The sequence below is a fragment of the Artemia franciscana genome, chromosome 11 (assembly GCF_032884065.1).
Source record: "Artemia franciscana chromosome 11, ASM3288406v1, whole genome shotgun sequence".
Taxonomy (NCBI): Eukaryota; Metazoa; Arthropoda; class Branchiopoda; order Anostraca; family Artemiidae; genus Artemia; species Artemia franciscana.
The window spans coordinates 46,228,898-46,251,198 of record NC_088873.1 but is presented as its reverse complement, the minus strand read 5'-3'; the positions used below and the strand labels follow the sequence as shown (position 1 = coordinate 46,251,198).

At 34.5% G+C, this 22,301-nt stretch overlaps 1 protein-coding gene across 1 annotated transcript; it reads left to right on the top strand.

Moving 5' to 3' along the window:
* Positions 1-3,407: 3,407 nt before the first annotated feature.
* On the top strand, positions 3,408-21,788 carry LOC136033295 (MRG/MORF4L-binding protein-like). The gene is made up of 4 exons (XM_065714064.1): positions 3,408-3,558; positions 13,347-13,468; positions 19,509-19,656; positions 21,477-21,788. The coding sequence occupies exons 1-4, from the start codon at positions 3,489-3,491 to the stop codon at positions 21,611-21,613; spliced, it is 477 nt and encodes a 158-aa protein (XP_065570136.1). The 5' UTR covers positions 3,408-3,488; the 3' UTR covers positions 21,614-21,788.
* The last annotated feature ends 513 nt before the right edge of the window (positions 21,789-22,301 follow it).

Here is a 22,301-nt window from a genome sequence, read left to right as displayed (position 1 = left end):
GGAACGAAATTAGCAGCTCTTTTATTTCTTGCCGTCATCAACCCTATGCTCGCAAAATTTGAAGAGCGTTTTAAGTTTGTTGATGAATTGTCTGCACTTCTCAGATATATAGTCAAAAATGCAGTAGCAAAGCAGCAGTCTGACCCGACTTTTTTCACTGACTTCATCAACCAGTGTAAGTCGAATAGTGTGCAAGTAAAGTTTTACGATTTAATCCACTCAAGCGAGATATCACTACCCCAGATGCTCTGTTTCCAATTGCTTTCTCTGCAACAATCCTAGACGTAATATTTACAAGTGACTGCTCGTTTAAGCTGCATGTAGACAATATTGTGCACATAGGTCACCACTCAATCCAGAGTTTAATAAGTATGCGCAGGTTAGGCTTCTCTGATCGTCAGCTCCTGCTGGCGTATACAACCTACATCAGGCCTTTCCTCGAGTATTGCTGTCCTATTTGGGGTCCCCAAAGTCAGAGCACAGCTTATATGGCAGATGAACTAGGACATGTTCAAAAATACGCTACTAGTATAACACATAGACCCAGTTCCGGCAGCTGCGAATGTGCCCTTGAGTTATTGAATTTGCCCACCCTATTCGATCGAAGACATGAGCTAATGATGAAATTTGGGGAGTCACTATTAACAAACGAGAAGCACCGATCCATACTTCCACAATCCGCATCAATCAGCAGACATACTAGGCATTACAATAAACTAGAACCAGCCAAGTGCCGTACGAACAGATTCACAAACTCATTTGTGCCATATTTCGTAAGTGCATTTAACAAGTGAATTGAAAGTTGCACCATGTTTCGTAAGTGTATCTAACTAGTGACCATATTGTGATTGTAAAAGGAGTGTAAGTTAGCGTTCATTTCTGAGTGCTACGATAGCTATTTCATTAACCGAATACGAGTATAAATACGACTCTTCCGCTACTGAATAACATCCATTTTTGTGCTTAGGTTTTTAGCTGCCTAAACGTTGCTGGAGGCAAACATATTCATTTTACTGGAATGTAAGGCCTTGGACAGCTGCTTCGTAAATTTTGATGCTCTGCAGATTGAAACTGGACAATCCAATTTTATGAGATTCGATTGATCATTTACGATTTGACGTTCCAATTATATTTTGAATCGCTTTTTAAGAGTCTGGTTTGTCAGGAGAAAGGCGTTATAAAGACTAGGTGATTTGGCCTTCAAAATGGTATATCTTTGGCCCACCAAGACATATTAGATGGCAATTGAGCTTGTCCATAGAACTTTTGAAGCTTCACCTTTTAATCGTACTTGGGAACAGTACGGCCATATTGGCCTATTTCCTACACAACTGGCTTGTTTTGATGGTGACTGGTCGGAAAATTTTGAGTAAAAAAAATTTGAAAAATATTGGCTTATTTTAATCTGATCTGGATTATTTTTGGCTTATACTGCTTTTCAGGAATAAATTATAATTTTAAACAATCCATAGCTCATTTGAGGAGACTCCCTTTGGGGAGCCATGCCCAGGCCGCTTCGTTAAGAAGCAGCAATGCTTCTTTCTTGCGTCTATTTCCTCTGGTACACAATATTTGTGGTTGTAGAGTGTATAGGCTGTTTATGAAAAAGTTGTTTTTCATTTTATTTGTTTATGTTTGTTTGTGTTCAGAGTACCTATTCTTTTTGCAAATTCTCTCTGATTTTCTTACCAAGAAAATTCACTGGTCAAAATGTAATTGTCTGCAAAACATAATATGAGCGAGCGCATTATACAAGCATACTAATTAGCTACTTTCTTATGTTGGTGTTTATTTTTAATTTTTGGGATGTTTAGGTGGGGTTCTCAAACGCATTGCCGCTAAGGCCACCCTCTCTGGAGAATATGGTGTCTCTGTTTTGTAAACTATTCAGTATTGGAAGGAGGAGGTTGGTTTCCACTTAGGTTTATTTTTGTAAAAAGGGTGTTAGATACTACCATTGAAATAACGAATGTAACGATTGTGTTACTATTGGGGCCCATAACGCAATGGCCTTGTCTTTGCAATCGATACTTATCAAAAATGCTCATGAGTATGAGTATTTGTGCGAAAGAGGTATTAGTTCGACGCATATTCAACAAACACACTCAACTGAATTCAGTGCAAAACTATGAGGCCCACTCAACTCAACTCAATATGAAAACACTTAATTTCAATTTTTTTGTATTTACTTTGAAAAAACACCCTCCTTCTTCGATCTAAGAAAAAACATAATTTTATTCATTTTAAATATAGAAAAAAAAAATCTGGTCCTACGAATTTTTCATATTTTTAATGCTATTATCAAACGTTGTACTCGATTTTATTTTGTCTTTGCATTTAGTTGTGTTTTATCAATCCTGCTTTGAAAAAAAGTAATGAAAACGTTATACTGTATATACTTTTAACTTTTTATACCGTTATCACCTTGTCGTATCTGTGTTTTATACCCGTATTACCGGTATACGGTTGATGAAACATTCAGACAACAAATATTAAAATCAAAGACAGACAACAAAGACAGACAAAGCTACTGTTAAAAATAATTTATTATTAGGGGTACTATTACTGCCATCTCTATTACCACTCAAGACTCATTGCAGAAATTAAGCCACCTGAAGCCAAAATAAGCAACTGGACACCCTTGTTCTCGACCCCAGTTTATTTAAAGCTTTATTCTTCACGGACAAAGATTCTCCAAAGAAGATCTAATTTTCATTAAATACTTTCTTCTATCCACTTTCTACCCCATTAAGGGACGGACTCCCTTTTTTCTTGCCCCAGATGTTAATCTTTGGGCATGTATTGTTTTTAAAATCTGATCTAGCTGTTTTGACCTCTCTTTCTGTTCAACTCTAAAAATGTAATCTAACTAATTTTTTGTTTGACTTTTCAAGGCTCTTTGTAAAAATTTGACAAAAATTCCAAATCTAACATTGTTACATATACACACTGAGCAAATATAACTTTATGCGATAATAAGCCAAAGATATGAACTGTCTTCGTCTTGTAGTTGTTATTAGTACAGACTAGCGTATCCACACGCTATACTAAGACCAGGCTATATTAAGTTCGAGAAGCCGATAAAATGATTCATAGCCTTTGAACCATTATGACGCATAAATCTGCAGCCGAAAAGGGCTGACATTTGGCCTCTTTGACAAAGTGGTTGTCTTTGCGTGCAAGCACAGCAGCAACAAGGCGAAACAAGGGTTAGCAAGTACGGTAAAAATAGTGTTCGATTTGGAGCAAAACGCCGTCTGGCTTAATTTCTGGCACCTAGCCTCTGGCCATATTTCTGCCTTATTTATATAATTTCTGACTTATTGGAGCAAAATGTTATCTGGCTTATTTGGCTTGTATTTTCAAAGGCCGTGGCTTATTTCTGGCTTGTTTTTCAAATGCTCTTCATTTTGTTTTACTTTCTGCCAACACTGCATAGTCAGTTTAAGCGTAAAATTCAAAATATTGAAACCAGAGGTGACTCCAAGATGCCTGTGGCATGGACAGCCGAACAAGAATTGCAGCTCTTTTCCAGCTTAACTGGGAGTAAACCCATGGGTAAATGTTAGCTAGATCCAACACCATCATTTGGTCATCAGACTAGATCTATTTCATTAATTTCAACTCTTAGTGCTCTTTCTGGTAATAGCCTACTCTGCAGCCTAGTGCTGGCTTTGTTGAGAAAAATGAATAAAATTATGTATTTAGGCCTCCTCAGAAGGAAGCATCTTATTAAAATAAAATTGTATCTTTAAATACTTTTTGTGCTCTTTCCAAATATCATATCTGTGTCTGACAATATCCCAACCCCTCTGATGTTCCCATATGTGGATTACTTGAATAGGGGATCAGTTAAATGGGTTGTGTTGAGCAGGTTTCCCAGATAAATAGGTTAGTTTTCATTATTATATCTTTGCCATTATGGTAACATCTTGATTATTTTTCAGTTTTTACCATAATTTTCAATTGGTTTTGGAAAATCAGCTTGCCCCCCCCCATGATTTTGATGATATTATGCTGCTGCTAGGAGCCTACTACGAAATTTCCTCTGTACTAGGCCAAGAGTTTAGGTGGGTCCAGGTAGTGCAACCTTGTCATCAACCAAGACTTGCAGATTTTTTTTTTTTTGCTCTGACTGATTATGAGTTGTTGCCTAAGCCCATCATTGGATTGTGGAAAGTACTGGATCAGAGGGTTGTTTGCTCTGCACCTGGATATTAAATTGAATTTGCCTGGTTTTTACCCACATTGAGAATGCATGAAGATCTGCTTGGATATCTTTGGAACTTTAGGGTTGTGAAGTTAGGCCAATTAATTTGGAATCATCTACACATAAGCAAATCTTATTCTTTATGGTCAAAGATGCATTATTGGTATAGATATTGAATAGTGTTGGCCTCAAAACTGTGCCTTGGGATGCCTTGCTTTCTATACTTGCTGATGCTTAAAAGAAAATTGATCTACCATACCTAAATACTTTTAACACATCCTTCCTGTTGACAAAAAATTGCATTTTCTAATCACTAGCTGGTGTCAACTGTCATCATTCATGGAGAAACACAGATCCATTGGACCATGTCACTCCAAAGTGTAAATCAAGGTAACTTCCCTGTGAAAGCCTATTGCATGGAGTTTAAAATTTAGTATTCTGTAGCATATTTTATTGAATGGTTTTGCTAAATCTAATATGCATGAACTAGAGATCCCACATCCACAAGTTTTGTGACATGCTCATATCCATCAGTAGAAGTTGTATCAGCTGATTGACTGGGACAGAAGTCTATTTGGCTAGGCAATAATAGATTGTGCATGCTTAGGTGTTTTGCAATATTAAATATCCCCATCTCTCATCAAATAAACTTTTTGACACTTGTTATCTCCTAAAAAAACCCATCAAATGCAGCATATCAGCTAAGCTTCATATGCTCCTATAGTCTCTGCTAAGCTCTGTTTAATTGTTGTGATCTGTCACTATTATAGAATGCTGTTACTCTCACCCATATCCTCTATGTTGCATTCTTCTGGAAGATTCTTACACATGCTAGTAAATTGAAAATCTTCACCATTTTCTTCCATTTTGCAAAATTTAGACATCCAATTCAATGCTTGTTGATATTTTTCATGCTCAAGATCCTGCTATTACTGGTGCTAAACTTATTTTTTATTTATTTATTAATACCAAATATGGTAAGCTTTCAAGCTTGTCACCATAAATATAATAAATAGAAGTTATGACAACATAATACAACTGACAACATAGTACACACATATAAATCAATGAAAATAACAACTACAACAAACACTGACAAATAATACTATAAATTATTTAAAAATGATTTACTTTGAAAATTTGTTTCTACTAGCCATGTTTTGAATTTATTTATGTCATCTGTTAGAAATGTTTTAGGTGGAAGGTCATTCCATGGCTTCCACACCCTGCTGTAAAATGAATGTTGGCCTATTTTCCTTTTTGAAAGTGAGGGGTACAATTTATGTGGGTGATAACGGGTCCTGTTAGTGTCATTAAATGTGAAGAACTGTGATGTACATATATTATCAATGCCTTTGATTATACAGAATGTGTTAATAATGTCTGCCCTATCCCTTCAGAATTGAAGACTTGACAATCCTAGCCTGTGCAGTCTATTTTCATACGGCAAATGTTTCAAATAAGGTACAAGCTTAGTTGCTCTTTGCTGTATTTTTTCAACCCTTGCTCTGTCATTTTTGTTCAATGGATACCATACTGACAAATTGTATTCAAGTATAGGTCAAATTGTTGATTTATAAATGGCAATGAATGAACAGAGATTAAACTTATGGAAATTCCATCTAAGACATAATAGCTGATAGTTTGCCTTACGAGTTACTTCAGAGACATGCTTGTCAAACCTAAGACTAGAATCAAAATGAACACCAAGGTCATGGACATTTTCAACAGGTAAGATTGAATGTCCAGCAAGATGGTATTGGTAACTTTGTTCTACTTTGCCAAAGTAATGGACAACCCTACACTTATTTTTGTTGACAAACATGGAGTTAGTATTACACCAATTGTGCACTGCATCCAAGTCTTTTTGAAGCAACGAAGCTTCATCTGAATTTGTCAAGGAGCGGTAGAGCTTTACATCATCTGCAACATTTTAATTGTGGAATGGTGGACAACAAGAGGCAAGTCATTGATGAAAAGGCAGAAAAGTACTGGACCAAGGCAACTACCTTGTGGAACACCACTTAAGACTATCTCAGCAGAGGACAAAGCATCACCTACAATAACTTTCTGCATTCTGCCTGTTAGATAATCACCAATCCAATTCAACATTCTGGCACCAAGGTGATATACCTCACACTTTTGAAGTAAAAGCAGAATGGAAATTTTACCAAACGCCTTAGAAAAATCTATATAGATGCAATCAAACCTGAGACCTTCATCTGCCATCCTATGGAAGTCAGTAATTACTTCCAAAAGCGGTGTATTACATGAACATTTTTTACGGAATCCGTGTTGAGATGGATGCCAAAGAAGATTAGATTCGAAATAATTTTGTATTCTCTTGACAATTAGTTTTTCCATAACTCTGGAAAAAATTGAATTGTTTGATATTGGTCTATAGTTTTTAAATTGCGTTTTTGTGCCACTTTTATACAGGGGTTTAATTATTGCTTTTTTCCATGCCAAAGGGCAAGTACCAGACACCAGACACAGATTATACAAATGTATCAGTGGTTCAGTGAGTACTGTTGCAAGCTCTTGGATCATATGGTTTGAAAATTCATGAATATCTGGTGATTTATTTGTGTCAAGATGCTTCAAGACCTCAAAAACTTGTTGATCATCAAAGTCAGAATCATCACAATCTGTTGTGAAATTGGTAGAAAAATTAGGATCAATAGGAGTTTCATTGTGAGGTCATGTAAAAACAGATGAAAAAAGTTTATTACAATGTTCAGCTTTTTCATTATCATCGTCTATATTTGTCTGTGTTTCAGGGTCAGTGAATGAAGTTGAGGATGGGGACTGTGATGTCTGGTTTTTTCTTAGATATTTCCAAAGCCTTTTTGGGCAACTTTGAGCTGATGCAATGACAGAAGATTCAAGTGCCTCACGATTTGACCAAAGAACCCTAGTTGCTCTATTTCTTGCTCTTTTATATCTTATCCATGACTCAGTGCTTCTTATTTTAATATACTCACAGAACCAATAATTTTTTTCGCTAATAGCTTGTAGAGTTTCTCGAGGAAGAGTTTGCCTATTTTTATAGAGCCGACTATAAGCTATAGTCGGAATAAATTTGTTTTGACCCACTACCAAAGCCTCATGAACCAGCTCAAATACTTCATTAACATTGTATTTATTTTCCCTCAACTGTTCCATGATACATAGTGATAAAATGAAATTTTGGAAAGACTCATAATCACCTTTGGTGTAATTATATTTAAGAGTCTGTTTTTGAGGAGTAGGATCATCACCTGAAGATTTTAATGACAGTTTAAGAACAGTGTGATCACTTTTTCCTAATGGAGGTAGAATTTCAATATTTCTAACATCATCAGGAGATTTTGTTATTACCAAGTCAAGGACAGAAGGATTCGAATCATCCCGAAATCGTGTAGGCTCCTGAACGTGCTGGCATAGGTACGTGTCCTGCAATTTTTGAAGGAAATGATGCTCAAATGACTGATTAGAAAGCGAGGTTATTTGATTTTTCCAGTCAATGGAGGGTAGGTTAAAATCACCCACCAATAATACCCTTGAACTAACCGTTGAAACATTGTGAAGATATTGTGATAAATTTGCATTATTATTTGGAGATAGCTCATTAACGCTAGGATTTCTATACACTGCAACAATTCTAATACTATTTGTAGACCTAGGAAATTTTACATCAACCACCAAACATTCACTAATACTCAGTGCTAAAGGATCATTTACTTCTGTGTACCTAAGCAACGAATGAACATAAACAAAAATTCCACGTTTATAGTTAGTATTCACTAATAAAGTATAACCTTCAACCTGTTGAAAATATGCTTCTGGATGTGTACAATTCTTAGGCAAAGATTCAGTAATAACAACAACATGAGGCTTATGCACTGACATCAATGACTGTAGTTCTTCAACTTTATTTGATAAAGTATCTGCGTTGGTGTAGAGCACGAGGAAATTATTGTTCCATAACTGCTTCCCTAGGGATTTGCGAGCTATTTTCACCTCGAAAAGAGCTTATCTTTACAAGTTCTAGACCACCTTTTCCATCTTTAAATTTCCAACCTGATTCTCCTGCTGTCACTTTTTGGTTAAGTTCCTCTTTCAGAGCATTATACCTTTTCTTTTGAGCAAGTTCCAGTTTTGTGCGATCATGAGAAAAGTTAAAAGTTGGGTATGAGGATTTTATGGTGTTCAGGTTACCACTCAAGAAGAAAGAAGCAGCATCACGTTCTATGGGGCTACAGAAAAACATTTTGATCGGACGACATTTTCCATTATTTAGTCTTCCCAAACGAACTGTAAATGAACATTTGACAGGGCAATTCTGCAAAATTACTTGATTCAGGAGCTTTAAATCAACCTCATTTTGACTTTTCTTAGTACTACAGTTTGGATCCTCTTGAAGTCCAAATACAACTAAATTTTTTTGCTTCATGACTAAATCTTCTACAATATCATTGGCTGTTTCTTTGCTTTTTATTTCATTTTTCAATTTTTCACTAAGGTTATCAAATTCGACTTTGAGCGATGTAGTGGCGTGCTTCTTTACATCCTCAACAGAACATTTGGCAGATACCTCTTTTTCTATCTGTGTTAATCGATCACTTATTGGTTTCAGTAGTTTTTCAAATTTATCTTGAAGCTTAGTTTCGATTGTTGAAAATGAACACCTAATTTCACTCTTTATTATGTCTTTGATCTCACTGGGTGTTATTCCTTGAGTTCCAGAGCCCTTTTGCTTGCAAATAGGACAATGTCAGAGTGACCCAAGACGACGTGTCATCTTGTTAAACAAATCATACTCTGACTTGCTCATTTCAATGCATTCAATGCACAACCATGCATCACACATATCGCATGAAAGGGCACAACTATCATCTTTTAGCCCAATATCAAATGCTTTGCAGCAATCTAGATCTTTTCTTGGTGATTGTCTCTGACGTTTGCTGCTCATTTCTGTATCCAGCCAGACTACGGTAAAAATGAATTTGTAAAAATCACGGGTGCATGCCAAAGTTATAGAAAACACAACCAAAAGATTTCAAATTGTGCATGGAAACAACTCCTTCTACACTGTCATAGCTCTTCTTCCTCACATGTGTTCTTTGTTAGTTTTGTGTTTTTTTTTTTGGATTGTCTTTCATCCTTGAAAGTATTGTGCTCTTTTATATTTTTTTTTCATAGTGCTCTGTCATTATCTTTTCTATGAAGATAGGTTTTCAAATGATAATAGATAACTGGTTTTACTATGCCTTTAAGAGGTTTTCCCCCCTCCTGTAGTCGGACTAATTGGAAGATAATTGCCAGCTTCATATCTGCTGTCCCCTTTATGTACAGGTGTAATGTAAGGATCCTTCTGATCTTGTTGGAGAGATTTTGTGTTTAGGGACTTTTGGGAAAGTAGGGTGAGATAGTGCTGCATACATTTCATCTAAAAGCTTGGGGATACTCCATCTGGTCCTGTTGATTTATTTGGGTTAATCTTCTTTAGTCAAGTCTCTACATCTACTTTAGTGATATTAACAGTTGGCTTACTTTTTTAAAATTTCTTAATGGAGATCTGGCAGTGGAACATTATCTAACACTGTAAATACTGAGATGAACTGCCTATTTACTGCATTAGCTGTAGCCCTTGAGTTGTAGATTTTTCAGTCATCTTGTAAGAAGTTGAGCATTAGAATGTCTGGCAGAGATTCATCCATGCTTCTTGGTGGTATTTCTTGTCAGACTTCTCAGATGGTTAAGCATCTCTATGTATTTGATACAATTGTCAGCCAGGTTTGATTTTGTGTGCATCTTATAGCATTTTTTTCTGTTCCTAACCTTTTTAGTTTCTTTTGTAATATACAAAATGGTTTTGGTTTTCTTTTCCATTTTATAGAAGGGACTTTCAGTAGCTTTCAATACTATTCTTTTTATAGTTGTTCATGACTCTTCCACATCTGTATTCTCAATGAAAGACAAATAACATTGAGTTACTATGGTACCAGATAAATTAGACTGCAATCAGTGTACACACGTTTTGTAAATTTTAGTCTTTGTGGATACATTCTAAAACTGCAAGTTATCACAATGTGGTCACAAACTCCAAATGGTGGTAGGGGAACAATGCTTATTATAGACCTGGTTTTTTCAGTCAATGTTCCTATTGAACAATTGTTTAGGGTCATGAAACTATTGTTAATAGATGCATTTTGACTTTTGGAATATATTTTCTCTCTTGCAAAACTATCGCAATCTCACTGTTATGGAGTTATTATATATCTGCACATTAGGGGGGGAGGGGGGTAAAGCATAGCATATATTAAATACAGAAATGGTTAGTTTACGTATTTAATATATGCTATGCTTTACCCCCACTCCCTAATGTGCAAATTTATAGCCCAAAATTTTTTTTCTAAACTATTACAGATTTGCAATTTCAAATATCTGATCAATGAAAACGGTAATGATTGCAATTCTATATGTGTAAATACAAGAATATTTGGGCTGGAATAACTCCATAACAGTTTGCGGCAGTTTTGCAAGAGAGAAAAGATGTTCAAAAAGTCAAAATGCATCTATTAACAATAGTTTCATGACCCTAAACAATTGTTCAGGTAACAGGAACATTGACTGGAAGACCAAGCATCAGAGGGTTCTGACCATTTGTATGTCTAGTTGGGAAGTCAACTACCAGTTCCAAAGAAGGACTAAATAGCTCTGGGTATGGCTTTAATAAAATATTTCCAGAGAATCTTTTGACCCTTTAAATATTTGAAATAACCAATAATAATCCCCTTGTTGCTCTATTGAAGTACTAATAGCAAGTAGGGAGGATTCAAAGATTGGGAACTAGGGTTTCTATACATGCAACCAGTGAAGAATGGTCTATAAGTAGGAGGACTAACATCCACATTTGTTCAACATGTGGCTGATAATTACCTTCAACATGTCCTTCTTACCTTCAGAGAGCTTTGGATATGCATAGCTATTACTCTTCCTCCTTCTTTAGATGAGTTGATGACCAGGGTTTATTTAGGTATCCATATCTGGGTATCCTTAAGAGTTGTGTTGGTCCATTAGGTTTGACCTTGCAGAAAGTACAAACATCTGCTTTTTCTGTCAAGACAGTAGAATTTTCCTTTTTCTTTGAAGACAGTAGATTAGATATTCATCCAATCTTGTGATAGAAATGTGTATATTTATATATGATGTGATTTATGCTGTGATCACATAGTTAGGGAATGTTATATGCTGTGACTGAAATTTTTAAAATAAAATTCTATACTATTCTATACAATGTGCCTAATTTCATTTGAGATGCACACATCCTTATCCAAGACATTACATTCGTTAAATTTTATATTCTAGCTATTCAAATCATCACATGTGAAAATAGTCTGCTTGGAAAAGGTAGATTTTTTTTAGAATCATCTGGTTTGTATTTATTGCAACTAGTGTTGTGGAGGTTATTTGATAATTCTGTTCTTGAATTACTAAGTTTTCTTCACTGTTAGCTTGTCACATATGAAGTTCTTATATCTAAAATGTAGCTTTGCCCTCTTGATACATTCAGCTTTTGAAATGTCATTCCTAAACTGAATTTGGTCAGTTCCTTTTCTCTCATACAATTTTTCTAGGATCAATTTTTTAATTTTTAGCTCATCAACCCAAAAACTAATGAGGTTTACCTACAGCCAGCCCATTTCAGAGCCATTGACCATTTTATCATTTTGGCCTCTAATATTCTAATGTAAGTTTAAAGATTTAACCTCATATTCTTCCTTACTTTTTTTCAACTGAAAAAAAAATCCTGCACCTTGACTATTCTACTTTTTACATTTTCCCTTTCCTTTTTACATTTTACTTTTCTACTTTTACATTTCACCATTCATTCTAGGGTAGTGCTACCTAAGTAAGTAAAGTTAGTAAGTCACTTAGTAATTTTCCAGTTACATTATATCACCTTTTTGTCCTCATTTGTGTTCTAGTCTAAATGACATGTTTTTTTTTTCTTGTCATTAATTTTCACAACTGGTCTTGCGCTCTGAAAACTATAACCCATCCAAAATTGATTAATATTTATAATATATCCATCCTAAAATTAGTGTAAAGAACCGTGTTACCTTGGTTTCCCTTTATCCATGGAACCTATAATCTAGAATATTCCTCTAACTTTTATTTTTTTTTCCTTGTAGTCTATTTAGTTAGCTGTTATAGGACTATTTATTTAGTTAGCTAATATAAGACAGGATTTATTCTGAAGCAAAACTTTTATGTAATTCCGTACATTGTCTCATATTATACATTCTTTGGTAAACTTTTTAATAATTTGTTCATGGCAAGAATTTACAGAAATTAGGGAGATCAATTTTTTTTCAGAAAATCTAGGGTGGGGCAATTGTATTGTTTCCAGTTTTTCAATGAAAATATAAAAATTAATTTTTCAATGAAAACACAAAGGAAGTATATTCCAAAATATAGGAAAAACCGAAAAATTAATATAAAGATGAGAAATGGCTCTATGGGCAGTAAATAAAAACAAAGAGAACAAAAAATTAAAAAAATCTTTTGTCCATATACAACAAGTCGTCTTCACTGCAGAAAAAAGAAAAGCTAGAAATATAAACGAACGAATAAAACTAGAAAGTATATATAAAACTAAAATAGACCAAATTAAAATATATTATATGCAATTACTCACATATAGTTTCATGAAGGTGGCTGCCAATTGTATATGTGAATAATTGCATATTATATATTTTATGTTAGTCTATTTTAGTTTTATACATATATTTTTTAGTTCTATTTTTTTCGTTTAGTTTCTATTTTTTTTTCTATGCTGAAGACGCCGGGTTGTATATGGGCAAAATATTGTTTTTTTTGTTTGTTCTCATCGTTTCTATTTACTGGCCATAGACCCATTTGTCATCTTTATATCGTTTCTTTGTTTTTGTCATGGCTGGCCAGTTCGGTTTTAGATCTTTTAAAATCTAGGAAGGGGGACAAAAAAAAATCTTGATGAGCAAGTATTCCCCCCCCCCCTTCTCCCCAACTGATGCCACTGTACTTTGTTAAAGCTTTACATAAATAAAACCTAAAAATTAAAACTAATCATGTATTTTCCTTCTAAAAAGAAAATAATTTATTTTAGGTGTGATGAAGCACTTCCAAATGGCATGTATTTTGGAAAAACTGTCATCTGATCACAATTTTGATCTTTGTTCAGATGATGTTTGGAAGCATCTAGAAGCACTATACAACCTACCACTAATAGTAAGGCTCTTGCTAATTGCTGGAATTTTGCTCATTTTTTTAATTTTTTTTTATTAGAGAAAGAAAAACATGTATATACAGAAGAGGAATAGTGAGAGAGAGAGGGGATTCCGTGTAAGATTAGTCCTCAGGACACCCCTCCAAAGTTTTATATCCATGTAGTGTAGTATATAGATATACATGTAGTATAGTATGCAATATAGTAAAAGGTATTGGATACATGAATATAGTACAGTATAGGATATTATATAGTATAGACAGCATAGCATAGTACACAAATAATATAGCATTACTACTACCATTAGTAATGCTATAATATCATTAATATTATAGCAGTACTACCAGGGGTGTCAACTCATAAAAATTTAGAAGGGAGAGAAGGAAAAATTATTTAATATCAGATTTATCAATGGTAATACCTTAAAAAGGTATTTTTTTTAATCTACAAGGGAAGGATGGGCAAACGTGTAGGGTAAATCCCCCTCCCCCCTAATCGGTTTACCTGACTACTACTGTTGCTATTAAAAATTCAATGTGGCACCAAGCCACCCAAGTCCTATACGGCTGTGCATGCTCCTCTACTTCAATCTATTCTAAGCTTTACTCTTATCGTACCTCCAAGGAAGCTCCAATCTCCCTTAGATCTTCTCGTATGTAAGGATTTCATTGTCTGTGTAAAATATGGCCTAACCATTGTAAAAAAAGACAAATATTTAAAAAAACATTCTCAGTATTTTTAAGTGCAAATGTTCAATGCCATAATTGACCGCTGTCATTAGCGTGGCTCCAATGTTCTAATCGTAGTTTACAGACTTAACATCAAACAGGGTTACTTTGAATTAGAAGTACCTTTTTTCTCCTTTATTTCGCGATAGCTTTTGTAAATGGTAATATAACAGCATAGAAAAACGTATGGATATGTATAATATAAACGTTTGCAGGGTCTTTTCTATTCCTTCCCACATGGCCATAATTTCTTTTTAAAATCGTGTTAAAAGTTACCCATACTTGAATAAGTTTGAACAATCACTTATTTACAGACTTTTTACTCTTAGGTTCAATTTAAAAAAGTTTGCTTGTATGCAAACAATTAAGAAAAAAGCACAGAAAATTAGACTAAGATCATGTAAAATAAAGCAGAACTTGCAGAAAAATCCTAGAAAACCAGAGCTAGAACTTGTATTCTTTACAAAGTTTTTTGTATGACTTTGTTTTGAAAGTTTTTGACGTTGTCGTTTGACCTTGTTGTTTTTGAATGAAGGGTCCAGTGAAAACATATCTTTCTTCAACAACACTGACATCTTCTTTTTTGGGCCAGTTGTAACTGAAGTCACGTGAACTTCACAATCTCCTTATCTGGAAAGTCTTCTACTCACCCAATGAAGAAATCATTCTCATAAAAAACAATATGGAATTCAGACAGCTTGATTGGGGGACTAAAGTCCTTCTTAGAAGTAAAATTGTCTCCACTTTCATTTCCTCTGTCCTGGTCTTCATCTTAGCTAATTTTCCTTGAATCATTCCACAGTTTTCTGGCAAATTGTCTGATGCATTGTCAGATGAGCAGTCTAGATTAAAGACTTCTTGTAACATTTTTCTAGCTCCCTTTCCTTTTTTCGGCTTCATTTTAGCATTGCCAGATTTTACTTCGCTCGTCCCTGAATCCTCAATATGTTTATATTCTTTGTTGCTCAATTCAGCTAGTGATTTTCTAGGAGCTTTGTTTGCTTACGTGATAAAGTACCAACATGTGACAAACTGCCTGTTTAAAGAGAGTTATGACAGAATCACCAACTGCCTCACGGATTTCGTCATTTGGTTGCCCCTGGGAAATCTTGGATGCAATGCCTTCTGTCAAAGCATGCTGTGAACTTATTTTGAAGGTTGACATTGTCATGCTTTGCCAGCTCATACCAGTGGAGCTTCACATACACCTTTTTTGGACTGAATTTTGGGGAGGGTTTGCATCTTGTATTTTTCAAGGGCTCTTCTCCAGATTCATTTAGTTGGCCCAAAAAATGCTAATTTGCTGGTAAACAAACAAAAGAAATATCTTCTTCATTGCAGACCTTGATAATCTTTTCACTGAAGTGAGGGCCTATTACAGCTTTCCGTCCAGGCAGAGCTCTAAGGTGCAGAAACAACTGATACATGAACAAATCTTTGAACAAATAGCCTTCAAACCAACTGGACTTGTTAGTGTTATCTCAAGTACCATGATGTACACCTCCTTTTGGACTGAATTTTGAGGAGGGTGTTGCGTCTTGTAAAACCCCACTTCTCCAACTGGAGTTCAAAACTTTTGCTTCATAACAAACTTAAGGAGCCAACAGTCCTCCAGAAGCTGAACTACATACGGTGATTGAGGCTTTAGTTTAGTTTCATTCATAACCTGCTCTGGGTATTTAAAACCCCTTTTGAATATACACGTTTTTCTTCCTTGGTCATCACTTAGATTTGTTTCATCAAAGTTAAAAATATTGGATACTGGCACATCTGTGATGTGCCACTCACATCTTTGATGTGGATGCTGGCAAAGTAGTCAGTAAGGTCTTTATGAGTCACTTTTCCTTTCTTTCCTGAATAGTTTTGGCACATTCGCACTGCTAGTTGGTCTTTGTGGCGCTTCAAAAAGGAGTCAACTCATTCACAACCTGAGATGTTATTTTTGAAAGTGTTTGCCCTTTTTCCAATGTTGTCAAGGTATAATGCAACTATCCATTCCATATCTGATTTGTTTAAAAGAAATCCCCATTTTGCAGCAATGATAATGTTTATTTACAAGAACTTCTTTGTCTTCTTGATCAAGGAAGATGGGATACCCAACTTTATTTGTATGCTGATTCTTCATCTTGTAAGCTCCCAAAGTAAAAAAGAGTAGCTCCCACAAGGGAGCTACTCTTTTGTTCTATTTTTTTTCAACTGCGAGGATACAACATGCAACTTGGTTATTCAGTTCAGTTTATTTGGGTTTATTAAAAATAAATTATAACAGTCATAACGTACATAATCTTTCATCTCTACGCAAAAAATGCATGCTGAGTCCCTTATCACCTCAAAAATAAATGCGCACTATGGCTCTCCCTCCACTTCTCGATACAACCATGGCCCCTACCAACAAAATCATCCTTACAAGTCCCCACCTCTTCATCCAGGAACAAACACCTCCAATCCCCAGACAAAAAAAGCTCAATAATGGCTAAAATCACTTTTCTATTTAGATTCACTATTCAAATTAAACTAATTCAAAACAAGATAATTTTTTATTCTCTTTTTGAAAGAACCAAGGGAGCTCCTACCTTTCAGTTCAAGCGGTAGGGTATTGTAAGCCTTAGCACAGACGATGTCAGGCGAAAGATCCAACCTCACTGTTGGCCTATGTCATCCCAGTAATAATAATACCCAAGTAAGTGATCAATTCACTTACTCAATTGATCAATCCATTTGATCAATTTTCTCATTAACTAACATGATTTTTTCATCCTCATTTATTCTTAGTCTAAGCAACTTGCCTTCTTAAAATTAATTTTAAAAACTCTTCTTGCACCCTGAACTCTCAAAACCTCCAAAAATCAATTCCTTTTTTTTCAAAATTTTTTTTTTTCAATTCCTTTTTTTTCCTTTTTTTTCAAACACTTTGATCTCGGTTGCTCATATCATCTGCGTAATTTACTTTCTCCTTTGAATTTGTTCTGCATCTTGAATTTGTTTTGAATCTTGTCCTTTGTTCTGCCACAGTCGTCCTGACGTTGAGTTATGAGAATAAAAATCTCTCTAGCTAAGCAACCAAAATAGTAAAGGTTACTGGTAAGTGAAAAAAATAGAGCAATTGAGCGTGGCACAACTGTGCTAGCATTTGCTAGCACAACTGACAACAGCTAGCACAAATTTGCATTTGCTAGCACAGAATTCAAGCAGAACCAGAATATTTCAAAATAAGCATAACTTAAATTTTTTTTAAGTTTAAGTTTAATTGTAGGCCTTGGGATCCAACTTGCAAAACCGCTTTTGTGTAGGTAAACTGCTAGTCTTTGTTAGGGACATATATTCTATCTGGTAATGCTGCTATAAAAAAATAAAGTTTTCTATAGTCATTGTTATTCCTGGCTAAATCATGTTTTCTATGGTCATTGGCCATTCCTGAAGAAAGTGCAGTAAAGAGAATTTTCTTATAAGTTTCTGGGGATCCAACCTGATATTTTAAAAAGTAAGCAGATTAATTTTGTTCTGAAATTTGTAATGCTTGTAAAATAGACTCGGTTAGGTTAGTGTGCAGAACAAAGGCTTGCCAGCCAAAAAAAAATGCTCATAAGCAGGATGTCTTTGCGAAAGTGGTTCTTTAATTTCAAATCCATCCAAAGTAAAAAAAAAATATATTTTGTTATAAACTTAGCCGTTTTTTCTAGGTAACACTAGACGATTTTTTTCTCATGAGTGTCCTCTCTTATCAGTTTTCTATTCTTTTTTTTTTGGCTTGTACTGCTAGCAGGATAAAAAGAAGACAGAAGAATAAAAGAAGAAACTGAAAAAGAAAAGAAAACAGTAAAAAAGGAAGAGAAAAAGACAGTTGTTGGATTTTACTGGGTAATTATAAATTGCGCTGATGCTGATATCCTTTTCCCCTGATCAATGACGACCGTTCTACCAGGCTGATTCTTGTCAACCAAGACACCTTGTATATGCAGTTTCTTAATGTTAAATTAAAGAAGAAATTGTACCAACTGATATTTTCAACTTTTTTTTTTAGATTTTTTTTTGTAGTAGTTTTTGTTATCAGATCATATTTTTCCCTCCTCCTACAATACATTAGCTATAACTTTTGACCTTGTCAGATCAAGGAGTAAAGTCTTTGAAGTTACTAGATGGCCCTTTTTAACGTCCTAGAATTGCGTCCTGGAGCTCCAAATTTCGTTCTAGACAGGAAGGGGGAATAACCTTTGCTTGCTTTAAAGTAAACTCATCTTTCGTACCATAATATGCTACTACACACCATACTGCGAATGGTACCCGAGGAATTTTAAAATCTTTGGGTTAACGGGGCACTACTATAAAACTTATAACAGTAATAGAGTTTGTCATTTTTGTTAAACGAAAAAATTTGTGATTGAAAAATATAAAAATACTTTGTTCCTTTGTGCGGTTGATTGTGTTAGACTGCCTTGATTTTCCATTTTTCTTAGTTTCCCTTAATCTGAAATTCGAGCGTGGAGAAGACTTAGGGGTATATAGGGTAGGGGAGAAGAAGTTGTCCCCTCTTGGCCTGGAAATTTTTTTTGTCTGTATTTTCATTAAAAAAAATCTAACCAAACCGAAAATGCCCTTTATATTTTGAAAAGTATTTTTTTTGCATCTTATTTTTTTTAATTAGAAAAAAAAAGATCTAAACCCCTCTCCTTTACCTTTTCTTAAATTGGCGTCCCTGATATAGGATGGACTGTAGGTGTATATGATGGGCCATCCTGAATGTACAGAGGTCCTAAAACTACAATTTTACTACATTTTCAGGCGAGTCGCCTAACAAATTTTTAGAACCCTAACAAAGTTTGAAGTTTAAAAAAAAAGAAAAAAAAAATCAAATAAGAAGGAAAAGTGAATTTATTTCATAACTCTGACTTTTTTAGACGAAAATCCCACGATTGGGTTTTTGGATAAAGAGGATTGGATTTAATATGAATTTTATTTTTAGTAAGAAAGTCATTGTGATTTGCTGCTTAGCAAAAGTTGACTTTCTTGGTAGAAAATTCTTTATGTGCTGGTTACAAACGCAAAAACAATCAGTAAGCAAACCTTGTAAATATTTATACAATAAAATACCAAATCTGGAGAAAATATTTAAAGAATTGTTACGTCACAGTTAGATTTATCACAGTTAGAGAAATTACATGTTCAGTATAATATAGCCTGTTCAAACTTATTTGATTAATCTTCTTCTAATCATACAATCTACTTGGTTTTTGCTGTTTCGACGTCTTGGCGACTTGACTCATTAATTTCGTTCTGATTTGCTTCAAAAGTTTCAATTTTTTTTTTGTTTCTTAAGGAAGAATTAGAACCATTTCCATTTCAAAATATAGAAATGGAATTTTCTTTGAATCAAGAGTTCCAGTCATTAATGGAAGAAAAGCCGAAACATCATAAAGGAAGAAAAAGTGAAAAACATATTGTAGATACTGAGAAGAAGGATGATTGTAAGCAAATTTGTTTGTTTTTTATGTATCCCTTTTTTTTCATTTCCACTATCGTTTACTTCTACTATCCTATTATTACTACTATTATTGCTATAATTACTACTATTACATTTTACTATCCTTTCTACTTTCTGCTTTCTACTACTTTTTTTCTTTGTTAATAAATGATCGAGAGATAGTAGCTCGTTTTGTAAGAGGTAAACGTGGAAAAGAAAGTTGAACACCAAAGTATTTGGGTTATAAGTATCTTATATGCAGTGTTGGATCCAGGTACATATCAGTCTGTCACAAATAAAGTGAATTTAAGTGTAAAAAAACTAATATTATTTTCGGATACTAAAAAATAACTAACCCCGAGGAGACATGTAGACTTAAATTTATTTCAGTAGGGATCCGAAAGAAAACTGATAAATAGGCAAGTCATAAAGATATGATAAGGAAAGACGCGGAAATACAGAAATCAGGGGTGGGGACATTATGGGATCAAAGGTTGATTAATTGGTTCTGGTTGCCTGACATCCCAGATACGTCATGATCTTACTTATACATGCATTAAACTGTTGAAGTTTTCAAAAATAATTCTTACAATGAAGGTCTTTCTCCATTGTATTTTTGAGTAAATTACCGCATTTGGACTTGTTTAAATGCGAGTCTTCTTTCATTTTTATTCTTTTTTCTGTATAGCAACTGTGTTTTTCTAGTTGTATTTCTGTTTTGTCTTTTTTATTTATTAAGCTAGTTTTTTCTTTTTTGTTACTTTATTTTCTTTTTTTCTTGTTGACAAAGGCTTCTAGATTTAAAACCAAGATATTCTGACTTATGCGAGAATTTTTTGTTCTTACAAAGTTTATTTTTCTTGCTAAATTTTACTCGTTTTTCAACGTTATCATTTCGTTTTAATATAAAAACAATTCTCACCGATTCAGTTTTGTGAAAAGCTAAATACCTTTAACGAGGCCTCTATTTCATGAAATCTGGGGGATAAGGGATACACTTTTGTCGAAACATACAAGCGTACCTGAAACAAGTATACTAAGAAGCCACAAGCATACCTGAAAGGACCACTCCCCCCATTTATAACAAGTAGCAAAGCCCCTAAAGTACTACCTGAAAAATAGTAAGAAAATACTGCAACAGTACAAAAACATCAAACTTTCAGTCCTTAACTATCCCAAGAAAAATTTTATAATTCCTAAAGGTTCGATCAGGTTAGTAAGAGATTCATTAGGTCACGGGAGATCCCATAAGTCAAAGAATGCGCAAGGCGTTCTGTATTGTATCAGACTAACGACGCTTCTTGACTACTAAGGTCCCTGCGTCGGCCCTGCAGTGCATTCCTGCAGCATGATTCGATCTCTGGGTCCCGTGTTACCAATCTAAGGTCAAACCCACTGCGCCACCACAGGACGAGCGCAAGGCGTTCTTTAAAAGCTTCATTGAGGTTTAAAAAGTACGCTTGGCCATATGAAGTTGGTTCAAAATCACCTTCAAAGGTTTTTGATGGATTTGCCACTAAATTAATTTTGTGAGAAATTTGTTCATCTAATTCAAAGCTAAAAACATTACGACTATTGATGGGTCTCGTTCTGTAATTATTTTGGTTCCTTCACTAAATTTTCAAAGTAATTCTTACTGATGCTGAAGTCGCTATTGAGTTGTAGTAAATAAAATTTGCGTTTTCGCTTAAAGTTGTTCAGAATCTTGAAAGTTGTGATATATATTAGACTTATTACATATTATGCTTATTGGAGCTACTTATATTATCTTCGAAGCTAGTCATTATTGCCACTAATTACTTATATTATTTTTGTTTTGTTTAGCTCGAGCATCAACGCCATCTTCAACAAAAACGGAACGATCAGACACTTCCTCTGAGGTGAAAGGGAAGAGAACACGGGCTGCGACCAACACCCCCACTAGAAATTCTCCTCAACCAAAGCGGAAACGACTTCGATGATTAATTGAATAATATTATTTTTCACTTTTTAATAGAATAAGTTGATATTAATTGTGTCAAAATTAATACGGGACTCAAATGAAGAGAAAAAACTGTAGCTATGCTAATAAATTATTCTGCAAAACGTTACATCGCATTAACAATTACTTTTAAATAAAGACATTCAGAAGCCAAATCATTGTACTTCAAGTTTTCGTTATTTTTAGCATCAAAGGACTTGATTGTCTCTTGGTTTTAGACAATGTTAAGGACACTTCCCAAAATTTAGGATTAATGCCCCAATTGGCAAAAATATTTTGGTTATGAATGCTAAATAAATATTTATTTAGAAATCATTTAAAAAAAGCTGTTTTATTCTTATTGAAAAATATGTATTTTTAAACGTAGTTGGTCTAAGTCTGTAATTAAATTTCCGATGGAAGTGCAGATAGTGGCGTCAATCCATGAGAATAAGGGGGGGGGGGGGTAAAAATTTAAAATATAGAAGGGGAGGGTGGCATGGTCTTACTTTTTTCGTTTTTTTAAAGAAAATAATAAAAAAGGTTATTTTTAGAGGCAAATAGCAAAAAAGCTATTTTTTGAAATCTGGGGGGAGGGGCAATTACCCCATCACTAATGGCACCTCCGAGTAAAGAGCGAAGATGAAACTGAAAACGAACGAAAATTGTTGCTTTGCAGCATTATTTTA